Genomic DNA, 26365 nt, shown 5'->3' with positions numbered 1-26365 from the left:
CTTATTAAATGCACCCCTTCTGTCTCGTAGATTTCCTAGTTCTCCACTTGGCGGACCTCATCCGCATGGCTTTCATGGCAGCCACAGACCACAGCGATCAGCTTCGACTGGCTGGTTTACAAACACTGCTGGTCATTATCCGTAAATTCTCCAATGTGCCAGAGCCTGAGTTTCCTGGGCATGTCATTCTGGAACAGTATCAAGCCAATGTGAGCACTTTCCAGCCTCAGTCTTAAAATCAACTTTGCACACTATTATATGCCCAGAAAAAAAAACATTGCTTGTCTGAAACAATAACAGTGAGTGTGCATGCACCCTCATAATGCAATTATAATGGGATTTTGGCAATATCGCGATTAAACTTTACCTCATGTAAACGCAATACTTCGATCAAATGAATGTGATTAAGCTCATAATCGTAGTAACCATAATCGCATTAAACTAGGTGGTGTGCGTCGATTTGAATTGCAATAAACAGGCTTGTAAATACCTTAATCACATTATTACTGCTTTGACCAGTGTGCGCATGTGCTCGGACATACACGGATGCCATGTGTTGTTCACACAACTTCATGAATGAACTCTTGACATTATTGTAATGACATTATTCTGAAGTTTTCACTTCTCCAAATCTCTAAACTCTGTCGACACAACTCTCTGAGCAGTCTCTGCTCCGTATCTTCATCCAGACGGTGAGAAGAATGTGATGGCAGCGTATACAAACCCCACATTGCGATGTTCATCACGATGCCATATAATATCTAGTATGTCCATGTATTTTGAATTTGATGTGAGTAGATTAAAACAATGGCCGGTAACATGCATACTGTATGCCTATCCGAGTATGGTATAACGGTTAACCATACTTATTAGCGAATAATCAAAGCAATTAAAATTGCATGTAAACTGGAGTGAAGAGTTCTGCTCGTGTCTTGTAAACATCTTACTGTGATTAAGAACTTACTCTGATTAGAGAAATAATCACATTATTGGTGCACATGTGAACGTAGTCAGTGATGAACTTTTGATTGGTAGCTTAATTAAATGTGGTATTTCCTAAATGCATTTGAGTAAATTATCCTTATCGCATAAGTAGTTGTAGGGAGCAGTCCCCTAAACCATTTCAATTATTTATGCTTATGTATATTGTTTTTGTTTGTTTGTTTGTTTTTTTGGGGGGTTGAAATTGCTAAAAATTCCATTTCTGTTTTAAACTTAAGGAGAAAGTTGATTTTGAAACCTTGACATAAAGGAAAATGTAGTGTTCATGTCTACATAGCTGTCATGTCTAACATTATATTTATATATATATATATATATATATATATATATATATATATATATATATATATATATATATATATATATATATATATATATATATATATATATATATATATATATATATACACACACATAATATATATCATTATAATATATATTATAATGTTAAAATATAATATAATATATATGTTATTGTATATTCACACCAGTGAAGAAAATTGTATTTAATCATTAAAAAAATTATAATATTTTAATAGAAATAAATAATTTTTATTAAATGAAGTTATTTCAAACTAAGGCTCATTTAAGTTATGCCTTTTCGATTTCAGGTTTGTGGCCAAGCATTTAAAAAACTTTTGGCTTTGGCATCACTACTTGTTTATAATTTTGGAAGACTGCCTGCTAGACTACAGGATGCTTGGTCATTCGAACTGTATGTTCAGAGATGTACAGTAAAGCTCTCAGTTGTTATTCTTAGAACCCCACAAGTAGTACCTGAGCTCGTTCATCAGTCTCTTGTTACTAAGTGCGTGTGCAAGTGTGTGTGCACACATGTGAGGTCCTGTATCACTTACACTAAATTAGGTTAGCTGTGGGCTTAGCAGGAGGCCCTAGTTTCAAACCGTGACGTGAAACCTCCTGAGTACCTTGTGCTACAGTATTCTACACTAAAGTTTAATAAGCTTACTCAGGTTGTAGGGCATCAGTTCCGTACATAATATAAATTTTCTTATTATTAACAATGTTTAAAATTGTTGTGCTGCTTAATATTTTTATGAAAACTGTGATTTTCATAATCACAGTTATCACCACCAGATTTTTCAAAGTTCAAAAAAAAAAGAAAAAAGAACAGCAGTTATTGGATCAATTAGCGGTTATTAGAATTATTTTTTTGACAAATTTAACTTGTGGACTAAAATTATTAATTTAAAAGAAATTATTGACCCCAAAATTTTGAATAATAATGTATGTACAAACAGTGGATAATGTTTTTAAACTAAATTTGCATTGATTTTGAATTTAATTTAATAAAATAATAAGATAATAATATGCAATATAGAATTATTTTTTACAGTCATCTTTGATCATTTTTATCACATTTGTCCACGTCTGTATTTAAGACGTGAAAAAGTTTTTGACAGATTATTATTATTATCTTCCACAGTTTTCCATATATTAAATGGAGGTCTGGGGATTAAAGACGTCTATACATAGGCACAACTTATCTACAAAACTTATTCAAGCATAAATGTTTAGATTAAAGGAGCTTTAAGGTTATGAGAAACCTCCCAAACTTTTAACTGTGTTGGTTTATTATGGGCTAAACGTTGTTTGGTGTTGTAGGTTGGAGCTGCGCTCAGACCTGCCTTCCATGTGGACGCCCCTCCGAATGTGACTGCCAAAGCCTGCCAGGTGTGCTGCTTGAAGAACTTCAGCATCATCTATAATGAAGTTCTTATTTCTGTTTTTCTTTGCTTTTACTGGCACAGTTGTTGATTTAAATGCCATGTAACACATTGTATAAAGTAAACAATGTTGTCATTGTTAAATTGAGAATCCCAAGTATGTTCATTTTGTAGTGTCAAAAGTCTCCAAAACAATCTTTTACACTGTTTTTAACCTTTTGAACTTGCTTTTCGAGTTCACATGGGTTTGCTTGACCTAATTTCTTCCCTGAGTCTGGCGGGTCACTGCTGCTGTTGAAAGCTGCTCCAGTGTTGAGTTCTGACATGATCCTTTGTGGCCATTCAGGTTTGCAGTGCATGGATCGCCAGTGGGGTCATCAGCGACCTGCGTGACCTGAGAAGGGTACATCAGCTCCTGGCTTCCTCTCTCGCCAAAGTTCAGGTGGGGAGAGATGTTCCCAGTCAGGTCTATAATGAGAGCACCTTCACCATGGAGACGCTGGCCGTGCTCAAAGCCTGGGCGGAGGTAATGAACATGATCTTAACAACTATTAAAGCAGTTGCACCTCTACGTCTAGCCATTGTTTGACTCCAGGGATGGGTGGTATGACGGTATATAAATAGAGCTTCTGCTACACTTTTTATTCCTTGGTGTATCTGTAATTTTAAAAAGCAAAGAAACATATAATCTGACCTGTATCTGTGTAAATCTGTGTGTGTCTAAGGTGTATATAACAGCGGTGCAGGGGTCCAGGCAGAGGGAGAGTCCGGACAGCCATCTTCAGCAGCAGAGTGAGGAGGCTGGAACTGCAGGTCCAGCAGGGGCTGGTTTGCTCAAACTGGTTCAGACTGATCTGGCAACCCTGAGCCGCCTGTGGTTGGCTGCCCTTCAGGACCATGCCCTGCTCACTCTGCCCCCACAATACTCCAGTCAACTCCCCATCACAGGTCACTACTCATACTCCAATTCTCAATTACACACCTTCCTGATGGAAAATAAGCAGATCTAGTAATTTAATTCAGGATTGTTATTAGGGTCATGAAAAAGTGTCCAAATAATGTCCCTGTAGTGGAACCAAATGTATGGGGAAAAAAAAAAAAAGACAACAGTTCTTCTTATTATTAATGTTTAAAACAGATGTGCTGCTTAATATTTCTGTGGAAATATGCAAAAAAACAAGATTCTTTGATGAATAGAAAGAACAGTATTTATTAGAAATAGAATTTTTTTTGTAGTTTTTTTGACTGTCACTTTCTATCAATTTAATGCATTTTTGCTGGCTAAAAGATTAATTTGAAAAATTGATATTAGTGAGCCCAAATTTTGTGAATGGTAGTGTAATTTTTCCATTAAAGGTCCTGTTTTTCGTGGTTTTTTGAAGCTTTGATTGTGTTTATAGTGTGCAATATAACGTGTTCATGTTTCGCATGTAAAAAAACACAGTATTTTTCACATAATTTACTTATCTGTATACCGCTGTTTCCACTGTCATAAAAACGGGCTGATGACTTCCTTGTTCTATGAAGTCCCTCCTTCAGAAATACGTAACGAGTTCTGATTGTGCCAGCGGTTCCTGTGTTGTGATTCGACAGCAGTTTAGCGCTCCGTGCCCGGAAAAGTCACGCCTCTTACCATAACGTGGAGATGCACGCGCTCAGTGTTATTGTAAACATGTCTTTAATTTTACCCTATCAATTTGAGCCGGAATCAGACCCGGTGATTGGACTGCGGGATGAAAATAACAGCGCTTCGACGACATGGCGACAAACACGCTCTACAAACGCAACTCTTGTGTATTCCTGTGGGCGGAGGTTAGTCAAAAAACTGTTTTAGTGACGTCATTAAAGAAGGAAGTAGAGGGATGTAGTCCAAACTGGCTGTTCGATGTAGGCGACTTCTGTTAAATAAAATATCTCGCTTGGCATTGAACTTTGAGCTTTAAAATTTTACAGATTTTATTTATACTCTAACAACAACATTACACACTAACTAAAGTTTGAAACATGGGATCACGAAGAACGGGACCTTTAATAATTCAGTGTACTCAAAATAATCATCATCAAGCCATTGAAAAAAATAGTAATAGTGGAGTGAATGTGATTTTATCAATTCATTTCTGTTATTGTTTAAAGCTACTGTATGTGAGTTCTAACATGCATCTTTTTTCGTCAGGTGGCTCGTTTTACACCGCAGAGACGGTGGAACAGGCCCGTCCACATTATTACAGTGCCTGGGCTACCATTCTCCACGCTACTGCACTCTGGCTCAACAGCACCGGATTCATCATGGTGGATGAGGGGCCCGCTAACCTCTCCAGGCCAGTCACACCCACCTCCATGGGCCAGTCCACCTCACTAAGCAGTGTCAAATCCCCAGAGGACATCAGCACTGACCGCCTTCACCTCATCTTGGGTACAGAGCTCAGTTAACACTTCCTGTTTCATTAAGTGTATGTAGTTCATTTGCTAGATTTTAGTAATTCAGAGTATTGAATTCTGCTCTAGTCATTCAACGTGTGCTGATTATGAGGACAATACTTGAGATATTTTAGGATTTCACTTGATTCTGAAAGATTCAACATATTTATTTTTAGTCTTGTTTAATGTTGTTCCATTCACTGAAATCTTCCCTTTAGGAATCAGCGTGGAGTTTTTGTGCTCTCCTCACTCTGGAGAACAATTGGAGACCATCAATTCATGTCTTCAGGCTCTGCAGGCCTTATTGGAGGTGCCTTGGCCCCGTTCCAAAGTGGGCAATGATCAGGTATTCTACAGTTTACAGTATACTACTACATCATTTTGCACTATATGAGACAAAGAATGCACTTGTTTTTTCCCATAAATGTTTCTTTTTGTTTAGTTATTTTTCCTATATTATTGCTTCAGTACTTCAGGTCTTTGTATCAGTATTTTTATTTATATAATTCCATATCAATTAACGAAGAAGGAGTTTGCATGTTTGCCTAATATTTGTCTTTGTTGTTTGTCACTCTGGGTTCCTGACAAGTCTATGGCGTTCTCTCTATAGGCTTTGAGTGTGGAGCTGCTCAGCGTTCTGCATAGGCTCATAGTCACTCGGGAATCTCCCAGCATTCAGCTGGCTGTGCTGGAACTCGTGCGCCAGATTGTTTGTGCTGCTCAGGAGCATGTCAAAGAGAAACGCCACAGTGCGGAGGGTGAGTCTAAAAAAAAGAAAAGAAAAAAGAAGTCTGTAGTGCTTAAATGACCCTCTGAATCTGAATCTTTCTTTACTGCATCTGGTCAGTTGATGATGGTGCAGCAGAGAAGGAAACTGTTCCTGAGTTTGGCGAGGGCCGGGACACTGGCGGCCTGGTGCCGGGACAGTCTCTTGTGTTTGGAGCACTGGAGCTGTGTCTCTGCACGCTTGTGAGGAAGCTTCCGCAGCTTAGCCCTAAGCTGGCCGGCAGCCCCACGGGGCGGGGAGGACAGACCTGCTCTCTCAGCAACACTGACTGGAGACTCGTCACATCTGCTCTGGCCATCCTCTCAGAACTGCCCTCCATCTGTTCACCAGAGGGTAAGAGATCCAGGGAATTACTGTGGCCATTAGAGCTTTCAGATTATGATATAAACATCCTCCTGCCCACTTCATTTTAGTCCACTTTTCATTTTGTTTATTCAGTTTCAGTCAAACATTTTGACATACTTTAAGATGAAATGTGTCATGTTAGGTCCAGAGAAATTAGATTTGATACCATAAATGATAAAAGCTCTGACATTTTCATTATTCTTCCCTCTGCAGGCAGTGTGTCAGTGCTGCCCACAGTGCTCTATCTGCTGCTTGGGGTGTTGAGAGAGGCGGTGAAGGGCTCTGTTGGAGCAGAGAGTGGACAGCTGGTACCAGGCATCCTACAGGCCTTGCGCACTGTTCTCACCTCTCCCATGAGCAGAGCTGAGAAGAGTCGTGGGGCCTGGACTGAACTGTTGCAAAGTGCACTGCACACACTCTTGGAGTCTTGGAGTACAGGTAATTCTCTCATGTTTTAAACATGTTTGAGTAATAATATGAGGAACATTCTCCGATTCTTCATGTATTGCTTTTGATAGATAAAACGGAGCCTGGAGTTGATGAGGTTACCATGTTGACATCCCTCACCATCTTTCTGCTGTATGCCAGTGCTGAGGTGACCACTGTGGAGCCACTGCAGACACGCTGCATCCAGACATTCAGAGCCAGTCTGGAGTCTAAGGACCCCATGGTGAGTGAAGAGGGCTGATTAGAAAGCTAATTCAGTATAACTCCAAAGTTTTTGAATGGAAGTGTACATCTGGCTGCTTAAATGGTTAGTTCACTCAAAAATGAAAATTCTGTCATTAATTACTCACCCTCATGTCGCTCCAAACCCATAGGACCTTTGTTCATCTTCGGAACACAAATTAAGAAAAAATATTGTGAGCTATCTGGCCTCCAATAGACTGCAACACAACAACCACTTTCAAAGCCAGGAAAAGTAGTAAAGACATTGATAAAATAGTCTATGTAACTACAGTGGTTCAACCTTAATGTTATGAAGCGACGAGAATACTTTTTCTGCACAAAAATAACGACTTTATTCAACAATTTCTTCTGAGCCGGCATTCTGACATAGAACCTGGAAGTCCTGCATTGTGTGTACAGCGTCAACTGCATAGGAGACTGACATGGAAGAGAAGAAATTGTTGAATAAAGTTACTTCTGTTTGTTTTTTGCACACAAAAAGTATTCTTGATGCTTCATAACATTAAGGTTGAACTACTGTAGTCTTCACTGCAGTCTTTCTGGGTTTTGAAAGTGGTCGTTGTGTTGCAGTCTACTAAAGGCCAGATAGCTCACCATTTTCATCAAAAATATCTTAATTTGTGTTCTGAAGATGAACAAAGGTCTTATGAGTTTGGAACAACATGAGGGTGAGTAAATAGTGACAGAATTTTCATTTTTGGGTGAACTAACCCTTTAAATAAGGAGCTTTGCTACAATTTGTGTAGAATACCTATAGAAAAAAAACTATATTAAAAAAAAAACTACCTTCTCTTCTATTCTATTTTCTGTTTCTTCTTTAGGTCCTGAGCAGGAGTTATCAGTTGCTAGTATCTTTATTTCAAGGCCCAGAGCCGATAGCCAGACCATTTATTCTGGCTTTGGGTGGCCGTCTGGTGTCACAGCTGGAGGAAGTTGAAAAGAGTCGTCCTCAAGGCCCAGCAGAGCTACAGGCCGTGCAAGATGCAATCCGAGCCCTGGAAGCACTAGTGTTTGCTGCTGACGAAACTAACCGTAAGTGACTGAAAAATGTTTTTGACCTTTTTTTTTCATTCACAAACAGTAAGTTATGATATCACCAACAAACAATGAGAATTCATTGGCTGTAAATTTGTTTTTAATGTTACTGTTTTCAAAATGTTACGGTGTTTAGACTGTGACTTGTTGTTATTAGGGTACCAAGATGAGTCAGTATTTGTTTTGTTCATGCAGGTCCACAGCTGGTGGCTGTGCTGCTGCCCATCCTCATCTCTCTCCTGCTAGATGAAAATGCTTTGGCATCGGCTCCGGTGGCCTCTCGCTCACTGCACGAGTCCGCTTTAAGAGACCTCATGCGCATCGGCCCCCAGAACTCGGCTGTTTTCAAAGCGCTGATGGCTTCCGCCCCACACATGAAAGCCAGGCTCGAGGCAGCCGTCAAGGGCAACCAGGAGAGCGTAAACACTAAGGCACAAGCACCTCGGGTCATTAGCAAAACCACGCCCAGCATTCAACTGAAGATCAATTTCCTGTGAATCCTAGTTAATGGTTATTATACGAGTATTATGATTTGAATGACTGAGTGAATCTTGATGTGCTGTTTTAATCAATAGTGTTTTTAAAGATAAATCAGTTTAAAATTTGTTTTGTTTAATAATTGTAGTTTCAAAACTGCATTAACCTCTGTGAGGAACTTAATACATATTTAGCAATGGGAAGTGTGTTTCACAGGTGAACAGCTGAACTATGGGAGTGAATTTTTCCATTTATATATACTTTCAAAGCTTCCATTTATATAAACTTTTTTTTTAGTTAATGGTTAGCTTACCAACAAGCTTGAATGATTTCTTTAACTCTGTTATGCATAGCATAAGTGTTTTATTATTATGTCTGTACAAAGAATGCAAATCATTAATTTCTCAAATTCTCACAAAAGGTGCAACTAAACCTGGTGCAAGACCAGCTGCACTGCTAGTGCTTAGTTGTCTGCTGACTCTACATATACAATTTTAGCGCATTGTCAATTATTTTAAATGGCATATAGAGATAGTTTCACATGTTGTTAATGTATTTAGGATAAAGCATTACAGATACTTGCATCACATTACTGCACTGATACTTTTAATACAACTGTAGTCTGTTCATGTTGAAGCTCTGTTCTGCCACATAAGTAAAAAAACTGATGCTCTGCCTCTGATCAATCATAATTACATAAGTGATAAACATGAGGTAAAACCTCAAAATTATGGCATACCAAGTCATAATTATGTATAACCAAATCATAATTATATATTAAAAATTGATACCAAATCATAATTATATATACAGTTATCATTATGAGTCTGACATACTAAGTTGATAATAATTGACTTGTCATAATTTAGTTTTTATCATATATTTTTGACTGTCACTATGACTTTTTTTTATCATATTTTTTACTTTTTGGCAACATCGACAGTGTCATGAGATAAAACCCTCATAATTATGACTTAGTATCTCAAAATTAGTTTACCAAAGCTTGTTTTCTTATCTTGTGTGGTGAAAATGGGCTTTTGTGTGTTCAAATGGTTCTTTCCTTTAGTTTTTTCTATATTCTAATTATGCATGCAAATCTGCGTTGGTGTCACTTTATCTCAACATTTAATTATTTTGTACATCTGACAGGCAATATAAGTAACAGATTGATCTTAAGTCAGCAAAAAATATTAAACAAGCAGCAAAATAACATTTACTACTAAAACGCACTACAAACAAGTTTACAAGAGTTTCAGCAAATATAGGACCATTGTTTTTTGCCAGTTTGTATAGGCAGGTGCTGTTTTCTGCTAGAAGCATTGATGATCAAGTACAATTATGCATTTTTAACCGTTCCATTTTGTATGTTGTAAATTGTACAGATTAATTAATAGGGCGAATTTAACGTTTATTTTCTGATTATACTGGGAGAATAAAATCTAGTTTTGCTTCAAGAGTTGCATTGTTTTTACTTTACAGTAGAACCTGAGAGGGACATTTGCAGTATGTTCCTCACTGTCCTAATTTGGATATGTCTAGTCTACTAGGATCTCTGGATTAATTGCATAATGCAAGTTTCAGGATGAACATTAACCCACTAAAATCGTGGCTTGATTTCAGAGAGCAAGTGTCACTGTTCACTTTCTACAATTGTGCAATCCAGGTGAATGATTTGTAATCTTTGTGGCCATCTCGTTGACTGTGAATGGCGAGGTGTTTTAGCGCCCCCTGTCGCTGAGTCGCATCGCTGTTTGTTCCTGACCGCTGCTGCGGAGCCTCGTGATATGCGGAGCCTCGACTAGCTCTTTCGACGGCTCTCCATTTCACTCAATATTTCACCCGTCGCCTTCCCGTTTACTTTGACCTCTACCTTATAACCAGCAGAAGCGGGGAATGAAGCAATATTCACATCTCGCCGTCTGACAACTTCATCCCGAGACGCATTTTGTCCACCCAGTGTGTTTTTTCTTCTCTTCTCGTCGTTCGGCGATAAACGGTGAGTGTTTGTGTCGCTTCGGCGGAGGGTTCGTTTCTCTGCCTGACAGAGGCGCTCAGGCCTCGGGTTTCCACTCAACTTTAGCTCGCAGATTTTCTGGTAAACACAAGGCCGCGGTAGTGTTACTTGATGTTTCTGTTTTGTTTTGTTTTTTAACTTAAAATTGTTACCAGACCGGTTATATATGTGGATGGAAAACATATCCATACCTAATACAAATTTGGTAAATGAAGTTTGGGATTAATTAGGTCTGTCGAAGTGACGCTAACAGGACGCATTTTGGCTAATCCTAGCTAATTAAACCTCACCTTCTTAACAGATAATTTGTGTTTTTACTCATTTGCCGTGGAAACATAAAAATAAATGTGATTTTAACGAGAAATTAAACGGTTTTGGACTCTGTCATGGCGTTTAAGCTAACATAAGCTGTCTGAACTCAAGAAAGAGGCCATCAGGACAAGATTGAACGTTAATATATGAGTATTTCTTCGCTTGACTTGAATTTTCCAACGTTTAACCAAATAAATGAAGTTTGATAGCGTCGTATTGTTATTGGTTTGAGATTTTCAGGGTTTAATTGGCCTGTTTGTTCACCTGCTTGTTTCTCAGGATCAGGTTAGATGACCATTCATGAAGTTAAACACGCGACATGATATTATAGATCATACACACTGTGCGTGACATATTAACGCTCATTTGTGTTTTCTGTGACGGTGAGGTTTTATTGTGTTGCTGTATAGGCCGGTGCCATGATGACATCGGTTGCAATCAAGCTGTTTTTTGACTCCTTAGTCAGCTGCACTGGCAGAAAGTCAAAGAACATCATTAGATTCATGTTTGTACGTAAAACATCAAATGTCATGAATGCAGGAGCCACGGATAAGCTGAATGTCTGCTTTGCAGTGTACTTTGATTATTTGAAGTTTATTGATCTCTATGCTGTAGGAACAACAGCAAATATAATCTAAAAATACTTTACTGCCTAAATTAAATTAGACTCGAACTTGCTTTAGTATTCGAGACTTTAAGAAACCTAAGTTTCTTTTTTCTTATATTCAGTTTAGGTGGGAATGAGCTTGTAAAATTGGACATATGAATTTTTATTTATTTATTTATTTATTTTTACTTTTTTTGGCCAAAACGTAAGATGAAATTCTGATAGCTTGTAATGTAAGTCATTGAGATTTTTATAACAGTGTAACAGACTACTTATGCATAAATATTCACTGTCACTTTATATCTCCCTTTATATTACTGTATATAGTTAGAAAATATTTTTTTTTTTTATATATATATATATATATATATATATATATATATATATATATATTTAAAAAAACCTTTATGGATTATCAAGTAAACCTTAGTTGATTCATTCCAGTGTATGTTTATCTTGAAATATTAATAACAATGTACAATTATTGTTACTTTATAAGAAAAAAATCAAAGTTTTCACAGCAAAAAGACAAGTGTACCACAACCTGAAAGTGAACCTTTTTTTTAATTGTACTTTAATTGTTTTTCAGTTTTGATCATGTTGGTAATTTAGAGGCCTTAAATTTATGCATCAGATATGATACAATAGTCTTTATAGGCTTAAGTTAATTAACAACAAACAAAACCTAAACTAAGGAAATTAAGTTGTATGCCATTGGTCTGGTGGACTAATAGACTGGGAATGTACATATGCCATTCATTTGAATGTGGTATAATTATAGTAAACGTTCTCAGTTTTCCTTTGAAAAGAGAGTGTAACCCAGGGCTATGGCATCAGAACTTGTTTTGGCTCACAATGGTCCAGTGTTGCTGTTAAAAACCGGTTGCGAAACCAGAAAGAGCAACTCGGGATATATCGGCTCATGAATTAAAAAGCTATGGTGAATGCATTTGCTATGGAATATAATTGTCTAATCTGATCACAATCAGGTGATGTTCATACTTGGGACTTTTAGAGTAGCGAAGTAATGTGGTGTGCATGTGATCAGAGTTTTTTTTCTTTTTTTCTTTCTCTCCATCCAGTAAATGTGTGGATTAGGCCCCAGACAGTTGCTTTGAATGTCAAGTTCAACAGGACATTCTTCCTGAATCAAGTTAGTCACTTAATCTGTTGATAAGTGGATCTCTCTGTTAGTCTCTAAGAAGGTGGTGGATCTATCTGAAGCCTGTCTGTAGCCACTCAGGCAGTAATGAAGGACAGACCTTTGCTATTTCACATAAATCACCCATTCTAATGATTTTATCCTCATGCTTGACTCAGCTTGTCTGTTTTAGAAAAATTAGTGTGACACTTTTCTTTAATGGTTTGTTTCACAGAACAATAAAAGGATAGTGATTTGTTTGGATTGTGTACTGTGTGTTGGTGAAGAGATAGGCTGTTTGGGCCTTACAGTGTGAGTCATTGATGAACTATTCATCATGCGAACAACTGTTGTTGGCCAAGCTTACTAATGTGCTAATCACAGGGATTTCTTTCAGTGTTTTGATTACAGGCAGCAGTTTATCTTGTGTATAGTCTGATTTACTCATATAGTTTACCTTTCAAGTGCATACATCAAGGAGTCATCTGCTCCACCCGTTTCACTATTACCCAAGTTTTCATGCAGTTACTCAAGGGTTGTGTTTTCAGTTCAGAGCCAAAAGACAAGTGGGTGAAGGTGGAAGTTAAGGCCCAAAGCAATATTGCAGAGGATTTTGTGTGGCGTTCTCGTCTCCTGTTACTGTATATCCCAGATGTCATTTCCATGCTCATGTTTTTTTTCTATCTCTTATGAAGGTGACGACTTGATGAGACATCAAGAGGACCAGTGACTGCCCCTGTTCATTTTTCTCCTGCTGCTGGCGGGGTGACTGGGTGTTGGGTGGATAGGGTAGTGGGGCGTCATGGCGGACGTGGACCCGGACACATTGCTGGAGTGGTTGCAGATGGGACAGGGCGATGAGCGGGATATGCAACTCATTGCCCTGGAGCAGCTCTGCATGCTGTTGCTTATGTCGGACAATGTCGACCGCTGCTTTGAAACGTAAGTGTAACTACTGATACTGATGCTTTATTCTGTGCCATTGTTTTTAATAGTAACAAAAGAACTATTCATAACTGTTTTTAATTTAATTTTAGTAATTTACAATATGTAAAATTGTCTGAATTTTTAGAGTATGGTACATTTATAGCTTATAAACTTGTGGAAGTGTGGCAAGGGGCACTCAGAGCTAAAAAAGACTTGAGTTTGCAGACAGGGTTTATAACCCTTTTATAAAATAAATATTGTTTAATGGTATCATCTAAACTTTGTGTTTAATATATTGGTGACTGTATTGGCCTTAAATTTTCTGATCGGTGCACCACTAGCATTATTAATCCATAAGCACAAATGTCTCCAGCATAATTTTATCTGTAATGTTTTATCTAAAGCAAATTAAAGTACATTTATAAATTTTTTAAATGTAATATGAATGACAAAAATCAAGTCAAAAGAGGGGTGTCTTGTAAAACATTGTCCTTGGAACAACTTTAGTTGAAAAGTAGAGCTCAGTTACAACCGGTGGATTTGAATGTGTTAGATATTTTATGAGAATGTGTGTATAGTCTTAAGAGTAAATGCATTATAAATCGGTGTAATTCTCCTATAAAAAGGAGTTGTGTAAATATGCACTGTTGGGATAAAAAAGCACTTGTAATGCACATAACCATGAACATGTGCCCTGAGATTAAAGGGGTACTGAATTGAGAAATCAAATTTTCCTTGGATCTTTTGACATGAAGGGTATTTGTATAGTACAATGACCTCTTACAAGTTTCAGAAATTAAAAACTTCCTTGTTAGTCCAAAAACAGCTTTTATTTAAACCAAGCCTCGAAAATGATTCATTTCAGATTTTGTCACATAATGACTTAATAGTGTAATGAAAGACCATCCCTGCAGAATCAGATCAACGCCTACTGCTACATCATCGGATATTTGGCCCTGCCCACTGGTGCGTTAGTGAGATGTGAAAGTGAAAAGAGAGATGTAGGATCACTGGGCTATAAATAACATTATCTTCCAAAGGATCCTAATGCTAGGGAAGTGGTTATTTATTTTCAGTTATGTGAATGTCTCAGTAGAGCATTATTTGTTTGTTCGGTACATATCACTGTGGATTCGCAATTTCAGCGCAGGCTTTGCAAACAGACTTTGCAAACAGACTTTTACTGTATAACCAACAGTAATGCCACAACATCTAAGTAACTGTTTAATCCTAATGCCTAATATGTGATCACTGATTTCTGATATCTAACTATTCATGTACAGTAGAGACGTTCATTGGTCTCAAAATCGGTTATTGCTGTTTATGCATCAGTAAATCAAGCCAGTGACTAAATGGTCAACTTCACATTGTTTCTCTTAGTAGCATGAAAATAATGTTATTTAAATTGTGACTAAATCGAGTTGCAATGACAAGATCACAGCATTCATTTGCTCAACAGACATGTCTGTAGTTGGCTACAACTGTAACTTTCATGCGACAATAGTAGATCTAAATATAATGCTATAATCAACACTTTTCATGTTTAGTTAATCTCGACAGTCGTAATAGTAAAACATGGTAAAAGTTTTCGAGATGGCTCCACATGTAATACTACTTATGCAAAGATTTTAGCCAATCATAGCAGTGGGAGTTTACACTGAAGTTTCACAACAGACACACCCCTTCAAATCAGGGTAGAAAATGGCCTTATAATGCCGCTTTTCCACTGTGGTACGACTCGACTTGGTTCGGTTTGCTTTTCCACTGCAGTTTAGTACTGCTTCAAAGTGGGTGGGATTAGACTGATATAGTTTAATAGCCACTTTTACTGCCGTGGATCCGCTCCTCGGCTACTAACCGTGCGTTCACACCGCTGCCGGCGAGAGCGTCAAAGTGACAGGAAGTCATTAATTTTCAATGTGAGCCGATGGCGAGCTCCGGCGAGAGTGGCGCGGCGTGTCTTGGATGGTGAGAGCGTTGAGGAGAGTTGAATTCAGGTCAACTTTATGGTGATGAGCTATGACGTGGTTCAGCGGCAACCAATCGGAATGTAGAGGTCCTCGCTTGAGAGGATTCTGATTGGTTGCCACAACTTGTCATTTACATTGACCCTCCCACCGGCGGCAGTTTGAACACACAATACAGCGTTGTTGGCAGGGCAGCCAAGGCGAATTTTGACGCTCTCGCTGGCGGGGGTGTGAACGCACAGTAACAAGTCTGCACCTCGTCTGCGAAACAGCCATTTCTTTTTTCAAGTTGGTGCAACGGTCGTTTAAAGCAAGTAGTTTAAAAAAAAGTTGCGTGAACGATACTATGGTGGCTGTTACTGACTATTTAAATCTAGCGGGTATGGTGTCTCATGTTTCAGATCCAATGATGTTGGTAGTGAGGATTCTCTCTGATAGGGCTGGGCGATATATCGCATGCGATTCTCACGTGCATTTTGTCAGTAAAGCCGGTTCCCTGATTACCTCTAAATCGCCATCACCTGCTTTAAAATGGAGCGCCTTTTAATAGACAGAGCCGTAGTTCACTGATAAGCCACGCAAAATCGGGTTCATTATCGAAGTCGATTCATCTTCGATACTGAACGCGAATTTGCGTGGCTTCTATTGTAGTCCGAACCGGCTTTACTGACGAAATGCGCGTGAGAATCGCATGCGATATATCGCCCAGCCCTACTCTCTGACCAATCAGTGATCTGCAGTGTTTACACATCACATTTAGTATCAGTACAGCACGCTAGGTGGTGCTATTTAAGCGAGCCGTACCGTTCTGTACCGAGCTGTCCCATGCAGTGGAAAAGCACCAAAAAGTGAGCCATACCAAACCGTACCGTGCTGTGGAAAAGTGCCATAAGGTGCATTTGGCATATAAGTGCGCCTCAGGAAACAAAATAATAAAACATGCGGTTCATGACTCCTTTGAAACAACAAAATAAAAATAAAAAAACATTTCAGATGCATCTAAACCTTCAGACTAAAATAAGTTTATTGCACATTTCACATTTTTGAACTAAGTGATGAACTTAATCAGTATACACCTCTTCTACCAATAGATTCACACAGCAACTCGCATGCATTATTAAAGGGTTTTCACAAGATTGTAAACATGTTTCAGTGCTTCCCACAGGTTTGAAATATACTTGCGGTGGTAGACGGGTAAAAAAAAATCATCTTTTTTTTTTATTGAAATTAATTTTAATTACATAGCATACTATTACATTTAATTACATACTAATATTATGCATTGTAAATTATGCAAAATTACAGCATTTAAACGGTTTTTCCTATGTTCTCCTTGCTGTCATATAGTGTCTCTCTCAGTGAATATGGGACACAGATTTTACTAGTAAAATTCATATAATGAATAATATATGTGTCAGATAATGTTCTTAGTCTTTTCTTCCTGTGAGAGAGACTACAATAATTTACTATGAATTAAATTGAAATCAAATTAAATACAATTTATTGTGTAACCAAAATACCAATAATGGCCAAAAAGAAAAAGAAAAAACTTAGCGTGTGACTTTTAATTATAAACAAACCCGGAATACACCGGGACTCTTATTTTGAAATGTCTGTACTATTGCAGGCTGATCCTTCAGATTCTTACAACCATATAAAACATTTTATATAAAGGCCATAAAGTAGACATTGTAACAATTTATCAACTTGAGTTCATTAGCAATCGCTTGGCATAAATCTGCACTTTTCATTGATTGAAAATCACTTTGAAGCAGTCTGAAGCGCTGTTGCACGAGCTTGTAGAACGCGCAACAGCGCCCCCTTGTGACTTTGCAAAATGCAGCGCCCGTGGGAATGTTAGCGGGAATAAACTTCTGACGCACACAGAACGAGCAGGTACGAAACGACTAAGTTAATCGATCGCGGATGTATAAGTATAAGTATAAAAATATAAAAATAATAAAAGCAAAAATGTGTCTCGAAATATACTTTGGCGGCTGTTAATATACCTGGGCGGCCCGCCCAAGTAAAGTCTATGTGTGGGAAGCACTGTGTTTACTTGTCTTAAAAAGTCTATAATTAAACCTGTGGATCAGCAGTGTGTTGTGCAAATTTCTTAAACTGAGTAGGCCTGGAGGTCAAAATAAGGAAGCCACAATAGCTGCTGAAGATCAAGACAAACAAGGAAGCACCTTGGTCATGTGGGATTATTTTGGTTTTAAATGTGATGACCATGCCCAGTCACTTAGTGGTTTGTGAAAAAGCTGTAGATCGTGGGGGCTGGCTACCCGAAGGGGAAATTTAACAAACCTCTCAAGCCAAAGTACAACAAACTGTATAAGCAGTTTTTTGCAAAAAGTTTGCATATGTAAATTAAGCCTGCCATTTGTTTATATATACAGTTGATTGTTAGGGCTGCGTTAAAAATATGGATTTCTTGATTTTAATCTATTATTTAATCCGATATTGATTCTTAAAGTCATCACAAAACTAAAATTGACCCCATTTACTTTGTTAGCACACACTACCAGTCTTTTGGTGAACAATTATTCTGTGTTAATACAGAGAAAAATAAAATTGTTTGTTGTGGTTATTTTTGTAATCAAAATCTGAAAATTTGGAATGGCTTTCCTTCTCTGAGTGATGACATCAGTTTAACAGCTTGGGTTGAATATCCTTAACCACTCCCCTCCAACGCCAGTCTACTGTGAGCAAGGGATGGAGAGACGGGGTCCTTCTCAATTCTTATTTGTGCATCCTTGTTTGCTTTCCTTGCTTCCTTTCCTCGCGTCTTAGCTCCACCCCTTCAGGATGGGAGGGAAGGACACAAGGAAAAGACGCGAGGACGGAGGAATTGAATCAAGTGAAATTATATATCCTCCCTCCCTTTAGCGTCACTTTAAAAGCGTCATCAGCTGCACTTGAGGGATCTACCCATATGTTGTTGAAGTTTGGTTATTTAAAAAAAATTATAATAAATATTAATAAAGCAAGATGCCTTGAGGAGATGAGGAGGGATATTGAGAAGCACCCGAGGTGTGCTAAAATAAAACCTCATCCACTATTAAATATTCCGTCACAAATACGTCACAATACGTCCATCTTTTTGTCTGTGCTGTTTTCAGTTAGGGTTAGAATTACTTTTTCTGTCAATTTTATTACAAAATTCAGATAATAAACACCATTTGGCAGTCTTTGTGGCGTGACAGATCGCTGTTGTTCAAGCAAAGCAGCAGCATGGAGCCCAAGTGAACTGATTATCTCTTCCTCTGTACTATTAATAATACTATTAAAATTGTCATTTAAAAAGTTATTATAACATTATTTAAAAAAAAAAAAAAACTTCCTAATGTAATTTAAACATAAGTAGCCTATACAAATAATTTATTTTTAAATTTTAATATTATAGGAATATACCAACTGGGGTTCCCTGTATAATTTTACATCATTAAGAGTTTTTTTTTTTCTTTTCCCCCTTGAGAAAATTTGCCATACACTGTACCAATTTGAATCTAATAGAGTAGAAATAAGAATTTAATCAAATCACGAGCTTGTGAATTGAAATCAAATCATGAAATTTGTTAATACCCAGCCCCATTAATTGTCATTAATGATGGATATTACTGGTTTTTCCAGAATGTTATTCAGGGCTCAACGCTAAGGATTTTTTTCAACTGACCCAGTCAATTTTTTTTTTTCTTGTCCCACCAAAATTTTCACTGGCCCCACCACAAAAAAGTAATAAATAAATAAAATAAAATAGGCCTAGTTATTATGTTTTTGTTGTTTTTGACCCGTAACCTTAAAAAAATAAGGTTAATAAGTAGGGTTACCTTAATAAGATTGACACCAAAAACTACCAGCTGAACTCATACACATTTTCAAATATTGTAAATGTGAAATATTGTAAGTAAACTGTCAGTAATAAAAACAAGCCAATAATCAAATTGAGCTATAGCACAAATAAATACAATAGAACAAACATACAAATGAAATCAATTGTAAAATAACACGACATAGCCTTCACTGTGTAAATTAAATATAGATTAATCCTTATTAAAGTTACAAAAGTTATTCAGTCAAGAGCAGTGAATGATTTTTGTTGTTGTTGTTGTTGTTGTTTGATTAACATTAACTACACAAAGAAAATACACATTTTCTGGCTTTAAATAATTGATTTGGCACATCTGGTTTATTGCATTGCATATTGCCATTGTGCTATTCAACATTGTTCTTCCATATTGTACCTTCATTTCACTTTTGACACTGCTGTCTCGCCACCGTAGGTGTCCTCCACGCACATTTCTCCCAGCTCTGTGTAAGATCTTCCTGGATGAGAGCGCACCAGATAATGTGCTGGAAGTGACAGCCAGGGCCATCACCTACTACCTGGATGTGTCCGCTGAATGTACCCGCAGGATTGTGGGAGTAGATGGAGCCATTAAAGCCCTGTGTAACCGGCTGGTGGTGGTGGAGCTCAACAACAGGACCAGCAGAGATCTGGCTGAGCAATGTGTAAAGGTAAATATTGCTATATTGGCTGTTTTGACTTTCAGACATTTTTCAATTTATTTATTTAAATTCCACAATGCATGATGGTCATACCATATATTGTCTGGTGTCATCAGGTTCTGGAGCTGATCTGCACACGGGAGTCTGGAGCTGTATTTGAAGCAGGTGGACTGAACTGTGTGCTGAGCTTCATTAGGGACAGCGGTCATCTTGTGCACAAGGACACATTGCACTCTGCCATGGCAGTAGTTTCTCGCCTCTGCAGTAAGATGGAGCCACAGGACTCTTCCCTTGAGACATGTGTGGAGTCCCTCTCTAGTCTGCTGAAACATGAAGACCACCAGGTAGTACATGACCAGAAACTTGTGTGCTTTATTTTGTATTTAGCATTTTGTGAGGAACGGACTGAAATTTAAGTTGTTCAGAATTTAAAATTATGCTCCCATTCAAAAGTTTGGGGTCATTACAATTTTTAAAATTTGTTTTAAAGTCTCTTATGCTCACCAAAACTGCATTTTTGATAAAAAATACAGTAAAAACAGTAATATTGTGAAATATTACAATTTAAAATAACTGTTTTCCATTTTAGTAGCCTTTACCTCCAGTCTTCAGTCACACGATCCTTCAGAAATCATTGTAATATGCTGATTTGGTGAAAAAATTTTTTTTTATCAGTGTTGCAAACAATTGTGCTGCTTAATATTTTTGTGGAAACTCACAAAACATTTTTTCAGGGTTCTTTGATGCAAAGAATGTTCAAATAAACAGCATTTAATTGAAATATAAATATTTTGTAACATTATAAATGGCTTTTACTCTCTTTGATAAATTTAATGCATCCTTGCTGAATAAAAGTATTCATGTCTTTCTTTAAAAAAAAAAAAAAAAATCGTACTGACCCCAAACTTTTGAATGGTATAGTGGAAGTAACTGTTGATTTTAATAGAATTAAAATCAGGTTGTAGATCAGTCCCCCCCCCTCCCGTGTGTACATGAAGAACTAATGGTAATTGTCCTGGTGAAATCCACAGGTGTCTGATGGAGCTCTGCGCTGCTTCGCTTCACTAGCGGACAGGTTTACACGACGTGGAGTTGACCCAGCCCCATTAGCTAAGCACGGACTGACAGAAGAGCTGCTGTCCCGTATGGCTGCGGCAGGAGGGACGGCATCTGGACCCTCCTCCACCTGCAAGCCTGGCAGGACCTCTAGTGGAGCCGCTCCATCTGCTGCAGACTCTAAACTGAGCAACCAAGTGTCTACCATTGTTAGCCTGCTGTCTACACTCTGCAGAGGCTCACCACTTGTCACACATGTAAGATGTATATTCACAGAAATATTCCTGCCATTTGCTAGATGTCACAAGTACTGTGTGTTTCCTCCTTTTTTTTTTTTTTTTTTTTTTCTTTTGTGACAGAACATTGCAAGAGGAGATTTCTGAAATGTATTTGAAATCCCAGTTTCCACTGGTTACATTTATGGATATTTGTGTTTCCTCTCCTCCTTCAGGATCTCCTGCGCTCAGAGCTGCCTGACTCTATGGAGAGTGCTCTGCAGGGGGATGAACGCTGCGTGCTGGACACCATGCGGCTGGTGGACTTACTGTTGGTGCTGCTCTTTGAGGGCCGCAAGGCTTTGCCCAAATCCACAGCTGGTTCTACCGGCCGCATCCCTGGTCTGCGGCGTCTCGACAGTTCCGGGGAACGCTCCCACCGACAGCTTATTGACTGTATACGCAGCAAAGACACCGATGCTCTCATTGATGCCATTGACACCGGTGGTAAGTGTTTAAGTAGTGCATGCAAGATCAATATTGGAGTGGGGGGATATAAATGTAAATGAGAGAGGGGGTAGAGAATGGATGGACTTTAATGGCTTCTGTTGCTCTGAGGTGACATCCTAACTGACTTGTACTGTTTACTTTTTTTCTCTTCCCCCTGTAAGCATTTGAAGTGAATTTCATGGATGATGTTGGACAGACTCTCTTGAACTGGGCATCTGCTTTTGGAACACAAGAAATGGTAGGCCTTTTTTTTTTTTTTTTTTTAATAAATATCTAGAAATTTGAAGCTGTTTTTTTTTTTTTTTTTTTCAGTGCACATGTTGCAAGATTTTGCCTTTAGACACAGTGCAGCATGAGCAAACAAACCTCTGACTTATGTCTAAAGGTTACATGCTAAATTTAGGACCGCATTTTTCTAACATTGTGCAGTATGGTAATGTGGAGGAGACACGGCTGAAATGGCAAGATTGTAATTCTGGCTCATGCACCATTAGCAGAAGTGTTACAAATGCCATGCATAATGAACACTAATACAACCTGATTTGATCCTCTTGGTCTGGTGTTAGCTTGTATAAGTTAGAAGAATGGGGTCAGTGCAACAGATGAACATTGTTTTCTGAGGATTGAAGATCTCACACTGTATTCTGGCCTGATTAAGGTGGAGTTCCTCTGTGAGAGAGGTGCTGATGTCAATAGAGGCCAGAGGTCATCCTCTCTGCACTATGCTGCCTGTTTTGGCAGGCCACAAGTAGCCAAGGTAAAGTGTTTGTCATGTGACCAAGTCTTTGTATATTCATTATACATTGTTTTTAATATATTTATTTTTATGGCAAATGTTTTTTCCAATAGACTTTACTGCGCCATGGGGCCAACCCTGACCTGAGAGATGAAGATGGTAAAACTCCTTTAGACAAAGCAAGAGAGAGGGGACACAGTGAGGTTGTAGCAATTCTCCAATCACCTGGTGAGTCCATCAGCTTTTATCTTCACTTCATGGCATTTCAGTTAACCACTGGTATCACTTACACAAATAAAATTGTTGTTTCCCTTCTGCTATTTGAAAGTAAAAGCTTCAGAAGATTGAAGCTAAAGTATGTATTTTTTAAAATGTTAAAATATTTTTTTTTATATCCCTGCTTAGTATGCGGAGGCAAGTGTAAACTTTTTGTATGCTAATTTTCCCTGAAAAAATGTCAACACTGAGACTATATGGTGTAATCAGAACATTGCTCTTGTCATTTAAGCATCTCAAATCAGTCAGACAAAGCATTATTGGCTCAACCAATAGTGTACATTTGGGACAGAGTAGCTTGTTTGGACAACCAATGGCAGATGAGGGAGATTTTGGAAAGCCCTGTTAATTTTGCACTTCTTTATGGTGGTGACACTGGTGGCATAGAAATTACACCCTTGTGCTTTAATGCAGTCACTCACCACTAATTTTGTAATGTTGACTTCTAGGGGATTTCTTAGATTTTCCAAATAAAGAGTTTCTTGTTATGTGTGATGCAGGAGACTGGATGTGCCCTGTCAACAAGGGGGATGACAAGAAAAAGAAGGATGTTAATAAAGAAGAGGAAGAGGGCAGCGAGCCAAAAGGTGACCCTGAGATGGCGCCTATCTACCTGAAAAGGCTACTCCCAGTATTTGCACAGACTTTTCAGCAAACCATGCTGCCTTCAATAAGGTGAGGGGTTTGAGTGGGCCATCAGTGCTAAAGTACATTTTCAAAATGAAGACAACCAGTTTAGTGCTATATGTTTTGCATTTTGGAGCCAACGGTCAGCAGGGCGTTAATGCTTTCCTTTTGATAACAGTTTTTATCATCTCTTTCACAGGAAAGCTAGTTTAGCTCTGATCAGGAAGATGGTGCACTACAGTTCTGAAGTTCTACTTAAGGAAGTGTGTGACTCTGATGCTGGACACAACTTGCCCACTGTACTTGTGGAGATCACTGCGACTGTCCTGGATCAAGAGGTCAGATAATTTTCTTTCCCTCTTGATGATGTTGTTTTTTTGGGGGTTTTTTTCCCTCCCTGAAATTTTAATAGGGCTATTTTTAAGTCTTACTGACCTTTCTTCTCCCTCACAGGATGATGATGATGGTCACCTGCTGGCACTTCAGATAATTAGGGATCTAGTGGATAAGGGAGGTGACGTGTTTTTAGATCAGCTTGCCAGGCTGGGTGTCATTAATAAGGTGTCCACTCTGGCAGGACCCACGTCAGATGATGAAAATGAGGAAGAGGCCAAGCCTGAGAAGGTCAGAATCAACTCTGTTCAGATTCATGTCTTTATTGTTGTGCAGTTAATTTGTATATCTAAAATATTTGAGGGGGAAAAAAAAACTTAAAACTTAAATATTTATGAATTGCTCTGAAGTTGATCTATGTCTATTTTCAAGGATGATGAACCACAAGAAGATGCCAAAGAGATTCACCAGGGGAAGCCCTACCACTGGAGAGACTGGTCCATCATCAGAGGCAGGGACTGCCTTTATATCTGGAGTGACGCAGCTGCTTTGGAGCTCTCCAATGGAAGCAATGGTTGGTTCCGCTTCATCCTAGATGGTAAACTGGCCACCATGTACTCCAGTGGAAGCCCAGAGGGTGGCTCTGACAGCTCGGGTAGGTCTCCTGCCAAAACAGACTCATCGATCAATGAAAAAACAAAATTAGTTCTTGACAGCAGTTAAATCAGATAGTGTTGCTTTGTTAAATTACGATTGACACTTGTACAATGTAGTAGCTGATGCTTTCTTTTGCTCCTTCCTGTAGAGAGCAGAAGTGAGTTTTTGGAAAAGCTGCAGCGTGCCAGGAGTCAGGTCAAACCAGTGACAGCCAGTCAGCCCATCCTGTCCACACAAGGTCCCACCAAACTCACTGTGGGCAACTGGTCTCTCACTTGTCTGAAAGAGGGTGAGATTGCCATCCATAACTCAGATGGCCAGCAGGCCACCATCCTCAAAGAGGACCTACCGGGCTTTGTGTTTGAGTCGAACCGAGGCACTAAGCACTCTTTCACAGCAGAAACCTCTCTAGGTAAGTTTGGGATAGTAGATTAAAAGCATCTGTTTTGTCAGTATCTTTCCTAAGTCACTCAATTATTGGTTCCTCTGTTTGTAATAGGGTCCGAGTTTGTTACTGGCTGGACTGGTAAGCGAGGAAGAAAGCTTAAATCCAAATTGGAAAAAACTAAACAGAAGGTATGACTACTGAGCATTTATTTGCATTCATATCCTTTAGAGCATGACTTGTAAATTTAACTATGCCTATTTGAGCCATGGCTGCAAAACTGTTCAAAAGTTTGAGGTCTTCAGCCCTGTTTACATCTAGTATTAAGATGACGAAGGGAGACAGCTATTTACACCTGTTTTTTTGTTTTTTTTAATCCATCTCTTGTCCACTTTCAACCACTTCTGTCCTGATTTCTTCAAGGGGAGGGTAAATGTAAGGTTTTTTTTAGATCTTTTAATTTACAGACTAATCAATTTACATATGAACGCGCACAGAGACAACAGAAAAACATACGGAGAGCAGCAGCTGTTGTTTCTGCTCTAATAGCTGCAAGACCACGCAGAATGCTGTGAGTGCATGTTAGAAATCAAGAATGGTGAGAGAATTATCTTGTTATATTTTTCGTCTTCAAACCAAATGTGGGTCTTCAGCCGACAGAGTTTAAATCCCGTCTGGCTGGCATGCTTCCCATAATGTTTACACCTTAAGTAGGAGGAGAGAATAGGGTCTTTCGCAGCTGTTCGACCACATGAGTATCTACACTATGAACAGTGTTGCCAAGTCTGCGGTTTTCCCGTGGAATTGGGCTACTTTAACTGTTGCCGTGGGTTGTTTTTCATGTTGGTTGAAGCAACTCCAAATAACATGATTATTAGCCCTTGGAATGCGAATTTTACCAGGGGAACCCCTCCGAAAACACGATTGGGCTAGTTTTGAGTAGCAGATGGGTGGATTTTGTTGTGAACCTGGCAACCCTGACTACGGAAGCAATCCGGTCAAATGCATTTTCAACTACCTCTTGAAGTGGTTGAAAGTGGACAAGTTTAAAACATTTTAGACCCCGTCTACCCCTGTATTTAGCGTCATCCACTTGTGATCTGATCAACCAAAGTACTTCTTAATACCAGGTGTAAACATGGCCTTCAGTGTCACATGATCCTTTAGAAATCATTCTGATATGCTGATTTGTTGCTTAAGGTTTTTTTTTTTTTTTTTTTTTTTTCCCCACATTGTTTGTGGAAACCATGATGTATTACATCAGGATTCTTTATGAATAAAAAGTTCAAAAGAATAACATTTATTTGAATTAGAAACCTTTTGTAACATTATAAATGTCTTTGCTGTCACTTTGATCAATTTTGTACATCCTTGCTTAAAAAAAAAAAAAGTGTACTGACCCCAAACTTTTAAACGGTAGTATATTGCATGAAATTAGCAAACATTCTTTTTCCACCTATGTTTCTGTAGGTGAAAACCATGGCCAGAGATCTGTATGACGATCACTTCAAGGCTGTGGAGAGTATGCCGAGAGGTGTAGTGGTCACACTGAGAAACATCGCCACCCAGCTAGAGTCTGCTTGGGAGTTACATACTAACAGACAGGTATAATTACGATAAACTTTGTCACAGTTTATTTTTAGTTTCC

General features: G+C 38.5%; 2 protein-coding genes across 13 annotated transcripts in view; both read left to right on the top strand.

The window, feature by feature from the left end:
* heatr5a (HEAT repeat containing 5a) overlaps positions 1-9896 on the top strand; it is a 31494-nt gene extending 21598 nt beyond the window's left edge. For both annotated transcript variants that reach the window (XM_048191997.1, XM_048191996.1), the window contains 12 exons: positions 31-209; positions 2629-2697; positions 3037-3216; positions 3416-3638; positions 4864-5103; positions 5327-5454; positions 5719-5866; positions 5956-6228; positions 6454-6678; positions 6759-6910; positions 7752-7962; positions 8161-9896. In XM_048191997.1, coding sequence (XP_048047954.1) covers positions 31-209; positions 2629-2697; positions 3037-3216; positions 3416-3638; positions 4864-5103; positions 5327-5454; positions 5719-5866; positions 5956-6228; positions 6454-6678; positions 6759-6910; positions 7752-7962; positions 8161-8462 — 2330 coding nt within the window. In that variant the 3' untranslated portion in view covers positions 8463-9896. The remainder of the gene's footprint in view (positions 1-30; positions 210-2628; positions 2698-3036; positions 3217-3415; positions 3639-4863; positions 5104-5326; positions 5455-5718; positions 5867-5955; positions 6229-6453; positions 6679-6758; positions 6911-7751; positions 7963-8160) is intronic.
* A 293-nt stretch (positions 9897-10189) lies between these two features.
* The window catches only part of hectd1 (HECT domain containing 1), a 30996-nt gene continuing 14820 nt past the window's right edge, over positions 10190-26365 (top strand). For 8 of the 11 annotated variants that reach the window (XM_048191990.1, XM_048191988.1, XM_048191987.1 and 5 more), the window contains exons 1-16: positions 10191-10438; positions 13212-13458; positions 19697-19931; positions 20039-20266; positions 20954-21235; positions 21430-21700; positions 21865-21941; positions 22362-22460; positions 22553-22667; positions 23216-23390; positions 23542-23680; positions 23796-23966; positions 24108-24330; positions 24481-24744; positions 24832-24908; positions 26188-26322. In XM_048191990.1, coding sequence (XP_048047947.1) covers positions 13319-13458; positions 19697-19931; positions 20039-20266; positions 20954-21235; positions 21430-21700; positions 21865-21941; positions 22362-22460; positions 22553-22667; positions 23216-23390; positions 23542-23680; positions 23796-23966; positions 24108-24330; positions 24481-24744; positions 24832-24908; positions 26188-26322 — 2631 coding nt within the window. In that variant the 5' untranslated portion in view covers positions 10191-10438; positions 13212-13318. Of the gene's footprint in view, positions 10439-12507; positions 12529-13211; positions 13459-19696; positions 19932-20038; positions 20267-20953; positions 21236-21429; positions 21701-21864; positions 21942-22361; positions 22461-22552; positions 22668-23215; positions 23391-23541; positions 23681-23795; positions 23967-24107; positions 24331-24480; positions 24745-24831; positions 24909-26187; positions 26323-26365 lie in introns of those variants that run through there. The other 3 variants (XM_048191993.1, XM_048191995.1, XM_048191986.1) reach the window with 3 other exon arrangements.

The sequence above is a fragment of the Megalobrama amblycephala genome, linkage group LG5, assembly GCF_018812025.1.
Source record: "Megalobrama amblycephala isolate DHTTF-2021 linkage group LG5, ASM1881202v1, whole genome shotgun sequence".
Taxonomy (NCBI): domain Eukaryota; kingdom Metazoa; phylum Chordata; class Actinopteri; order Cypriniformes; family Xenocyprididae; genus Megalobrama; species Megalobrama amblycephala.
Note: the sequence above shows the minus strand (reverse complement) of the source record. Positions and strands in the feature narration are given on the sequence as shown.